Source organism: Pyricularia grisea, chromosome I (genome assembly GCF_004355905.1).
Source record: "Pyricularia grisea strain NI907 chromosome I, whole genome shotgun sequence".
Classification (NCBI taxonomy): Eukaryota; Fungi; Ascomycota; class Sordariomycetes; order Magnaporthales; family Pyriculariaceae; genus Pyricularia; species Pyricularia grisea.
This window is the reverse complement of record NC_044973.1, coordinates 380,540-385,736: the sequence shown is the minus strand read 5'-3', so window position 1 is coordinate 385,736 and position 5,197 is coordinate 380,540. Positions and strand designations below refer to the sequence as shown.

The following is a 5,197-nucleotide window of genomic DNA, read 5'->3' as shown; positions in this document are numbered from 1 at the left end:
TATTGTAAAAAAGACGTAATATTTAAAGCTTTGTGCGTGCATGCGTTTTATTTATTTATTTTGTTTATTTATTTATTTTGGATACAGGGTAGCCTTATAAAATCGGCTCCTGTTAACACTACCGCGTACGTTAATATTAAATAATAAAATGCTAGTATACCGCGAAAAGGGTAATTGGAATGGTTTTTATAAGGTTGTTTTTATTACCGAAAATATAATACGGGTGGCGTTACCCAACGGCGATTCCGATTTTAAAAATACGTACGTTAAACCTTATTACAAATACTAAAAACAACCGAACGATATATAGGGTAATTAGGCCGAATTTACGTACCTAGGGGAGGTTTAATTACGGCGGAAAAGGCGCCCAAAAACGGTACCAAAATCCCCGAAAGGACCTTTTAAACCAACGTTAAATCCTTTTACAAAAACACCTATTACCCTATAATAAATTACCTTTAAAAATAATTTTACAATTTATATGGCGATTAATCCAAAAAATTAGCGGCGTAATATTAAATAAAAACGGCTTAAAATATATTACGATAAGGCGTTTATATTAATTAAAAAAGCCCAATCCAAAAAATTGGTTATTAAATATAAGGCCGAAAAAAAAATAATAACGCCAGAGGCTCCATTCGAATAATTAAATATAGCGGAAATAAATATTTTGCTAAACGTAAAAATATTCGAACCAATGTACGGAAATAATATATATGGCCGGATTTTTGGTATTAAAATGGTACGGGAAATTAAAAAAACAATAAATCGCCCGTACGAAAAATTACGTCTTATTATATAGGGGTATAATAATAACGAAAAAAAAAGTTTATTAACCCAAACGTTAACAATTATACGGTATAACCAACGATTAATTCTAACGATTACATTTATTATAATGGCGTAATTCGGTTACGTCCTTATAATTAGGGATATTAACCAAACGTATACCCAATCCAAAAACCAATTCGTTAAAGATATATTAATAAAAATTCCGAAAAAATTATTATATAAATACCCGCTAGAAATTTACCTTAAAATTAATAAACCGTTATACGGGTTAGCAAAATTAAAATTGCACTAATTTAATATTTATTAACGTTATTATAAGGAATAGTTAAATTATATAACGTTTAAATACGATACCTGTTTTTTAATTACGAAAAGCGGTCCGTTTGGGCTAGTGGGCCTATAAATAAACGATACGCTAAATTTGGGAGATTTTAAATTCGTTACGTACGAAAAAATAGAGCTTTAAAAAGCAGGGTTGTTAACAAAACCGTAAAAAATATTATAAGCGGGAAACGCTAAAAATTTTAACGGTTATAAAATAATATTACGAAACGGCGATATATTAATATAATAAAAAGGATGAATAAATCGCCTAAAACTGGTAAACGTATAAACGCCAAATTACAAATAATAATACGTGGCCCAACGGGCCAGGGGCGTTTATATTTTTATTATTTACCAGCCCGAAATTATATTCGATTTTTTAATGGCCGCGTAGGCGGTTAACCTGTTAAATATAAAAATCGAGACGTTTAATAAACGATTATAATAATAAATTAAAAATTAGTAAAAAGGGTTAAAATATATTTTATTATTTATAAAAATAGCGAAATTATACGTATTTGTAAACGGATTGTTCGCTAACCTAAAGGATTTAAATTTATAAATAGGTTACGTAATTTTATATAATAACGAAATTAATTATAAAAACGAGGATAATTTCGAAATATAGGGTAATATTATATATTGGTTTTCTACCAAATATAAACGCGTAACGTATAACGTTTTGGCTAGCGAAATTTACGGTATAATAAACGGGTTAAATATAAATTTTATATTAACGCGTACGTTCCGAACAATTTATAAACGTAACGGTTTACCGCTTTTAAATTTCGTAATCTATACAAATTCCAAATTACTATACGATTATTTAATGCAATTTGGAACTATTGTAAAAAAAAAATTAATAATCGATATTATGGTAATTAAATAATCGTACGAGGGACGTAAAATTTAAAAAGTCCGATAAATTAATAAATTAAATAACCCTGCAAACGTTATAACGAAAAAACACCCAAATAACGCGTTAAAAAATTTAATATTAACGAATAAATTACGAATACGTATAAAAGGTTGGATATAACGTAATTAATAAAAAAATACGAGGGAAAATTATAATATAAGGTATAATATAAATAAAGTATAACGTACAAATTAATATTTACCCCTTAAAAGGGATACGAAAAATAACGATTTTTTAACCCCCGAAGGGGATTTGTAGGAAATAATTAACAAATTAAAACAAAATTTTTACAAGCCGTAAAACGGCCCGTTTGGCCTTTTCCTTTTTTTTTCGGCCGATATGGCCGTTACGGCCATATTATTACCCTTTTTTTTTCTTTTTAAATTTCCAATATTCTTTTAATAATAAAACGCCATTTAGTAATCGTTTGGAATATACGTTAATATTAAATAAAAAAGGAAAAAACGGTAAATATTATAATTTATAATTTTATCGTTTTTGGCGATAATCGCCAAAAAACGGACGATAGGGGGACGGGCGAAAGCGGGGATTTTTTTATAAAAATGCCCGGAAACGTATTTATAATACCGTTTAAAAAACGGGTTCGTTTCGCGGTAAATTGCAAGGTCGTCGGACCTTTATTTGCCCGCGAAAATAAAATATAAGCAATCCAAATAAGATTTCGGCCGGATTATACCGGCGGCGGGGCGGGGACGGGGGGCGGTAATAATAAAAACGTATATTAAATATAAATTATTAATTCCAAACGATTAAACGAAAAATAAACGGAAAAAAAAATACGTATATTTGCCTTTAATTTTAATAATTTGACCAACGGGCGTAACGGTAATAGATTTTTTATTTTTACGGGTACCGATAACGGTAATAAATTTTTTATTTTTACGGATACCGGTAACGGTAATAAATTTTTTATTTTTACGGGCACCGGTAAAAATAATAACGGTAGGGGTAACGGTAAGGGTAACGGTAGAAACGGGGGTAACGGCGGCGGTAACGGTAGGCGTAAAAGCCCCAGAACGGCCCGAAAATAAAGGATGCCGGGCAAAACCGGTAGACGCAAAATTATTAACGGCGCAAACCGCCAAACCAAAAAATAATGGTTTAATTATTTTTTAATTTATATTAACGATAATATATTTACCAAATAATCGTTGGAAATAAATGGCCTATTTACGATAAATTTAGTAAAATATAAATCGGAAAGTTAAAACGAAAAAATTACGAATTAAAAAAAAACGGTTTATTTATAAACGGATTAAAAAAAAATCGGTAATTATTATAATATAAAATTTTGATTAAATTTTTATATTATAATTGGTTATTTACAATAAATTAAACGTTTACGTAAATAAAAAATTATTTTATTATTGTTAAAAAATAATAAAATTCCCCCTATTTATTAAAAAACGGTTGGAATAAAATATTCGTTTATAACGTTAAAAAATTTTACAATTTCCCAAACGCCTTATTTTTTTTTTATTTACTTATTAATAATTATTTACGTGTTTAAAAGGTGCGTATATTTGCAATTAATATAAAAAATAGCCTGTATTTGTTCGCGGGCAAATATACGTGTGGGTAAATTACGTGTGGGGATACGTGATCTTAAAACACGTAGCAGAGATTTTAACGGATCTCTACAGGATTGTAGATAGTTACAGAACGATAGTTAGCATGCATGAGAATACCGTTTTATTTGTTATATTGTTTTTACCGATCGCAGCGATCACTCTATCCCTATCAACAACAACCGCATTTTAGAGTCGAACAAACAGTGTCGGTTAATTCAACAAATCAACGCGAGAATATATAAGCACTTCAGCGAATGTGGCTCCACTCATGCTCCTCTTCGCAGTATTGGATGGCCTCAATCCATGCCTTCATCCAAGCAGCAATTTCCGCCTGACTCCTCGTGGTCTGCAAGGCCACAGTTAATAAATTTGCCCTTCCATGAGATGTTCCTAATAGGGCTAACGACGGCGGCAGTGGCAGCACCAAAAGCCTCGATCAGCCTCCCCTCCATAAATGCATCGTACACATCCTTCATAGTGAAATTGCGTTCAGATATCGCCCAGCCTTCAGGTGCAAGTCTTTGTCGGACCAAAGCGAGGATCGAGTCACGTGTTACGCCTTCGAGAATGGTACCGTCTATGGGCGCCGTAATAAATTCCTTTTATCCCGTTTTTTATTTTTAATGCCGAAAAATATGTTTATAATACTGGTTTCGGTAACATACTCCTCTTTTCCGAACAGCCATAAGTTTTGTTGGAAACCACTGGCCATGGCACGGACGTGAGGAACAATACAAGGCGCGTAATTAGCACCTATCTTTTTATTCCCAGCACCTCCAGGCCATGCGCGCACGGCATAGTCAGTTGCGTCGAGAGAGATTGCTTTGGACCCAATTGGATAGAAAGGTCCAACAGGGCTTGTAATTACGTATAGTAATGCAGAGCCTGGGGCGTTGAACCCCAATGTCTTTTGGGTGCCAATAATATTTGGTCGCAAGTAGAGGGAATAACCTTTTTGATCGGGGATAAAGCGAGATTCAAGTTTGGCAAACCGCGAAATAGTATCGAGAAGAGCGTTTGAGCTGAAGGTTGGGAGGGCGATGCTGGCGGGCGGATTTATTTAAACGGTCCATATTTTTGCTTGGGCGGAACAGACGGACTTCGCCGGTTTTGGTTTTGTACGCTTTCATGCCTTAGAAGCACTCCAAAGTGTAGTAGAAGACACATGTCTCCGGATCTAGGGAGAGGTTCTGGTATGGGACGATCTGATGAGCTTTCCATCCGTTGCTCTTGTCCCACTCGATCATGACCATGTGGTCTGCTCACAAATGCAAAAGAGGAAAACAGTTAGTGCCATCCAATATGTTTCTCTGCGACCTTGGGTTGAGATCAAACTACGTACAATGAAGGGGGGGTTAAACAAACCTGTCAATTTCGCGCCAAAGACGAGGTTTTCCGGCTTCTCTAGCGAGCTGGGCGTACCAATCTTGGATATTCTAAGCTTGGTTGGGTCGATATCATGGCATTTGGTGGTCGAGGCGGCATGCGGCGCTGCACTGTGGTTTCTCACCCATTGGCGTGCCACCAACGGTGTCGACTTCACAACTGACCGGTATAGCAGAATTGTCAT

The 5,197-nt window shown here is 34.2% G+C and overlaps 2 protein-coding genes across 2 annotated transcripts; both read right to left on the bottom strand.

Annotated features, from left to right (window-relative positions):
- Positions 1–3,923: 3,923 nt before the first annotated feature.
- Positions 3,924–4,757, bottom strand: PgNI_05198 (uncharacterized protein; the record flags this gene model as incomplete). The annotated part of the gene is made up of 3 exons (XM_031125233.1): positions 3,924–4,226; positions 4,289–4,534; positions 4,620–4,757. The coding sequence occupies 3 exons, from the start codon at positions 4,755–4,757 to the stop codon at positions 3,924–3,926; spliced, it is 687 nt and encodes a 228-aa protein (XP_030983108.1).
- A 3-nt stretch (positions 4,758–4,760) lies between these two features.
- Positions 4,761–5,197, bottom strand: PgNI_05197 (uncharacterized protein; the record flags this gene model as incomplete). Its single annotated transcript, XM_031125232.1, has 2 exons — positions 4,761–4,885; positions 4,993–5,197. The coding sequence occupies 2 exons, from the start codon at positions 5,195–5,197 to the stop codon at positions 4,761–4,763; spliced, it is 330 nt and encodes a 109-aa protein (XP_030983233.1).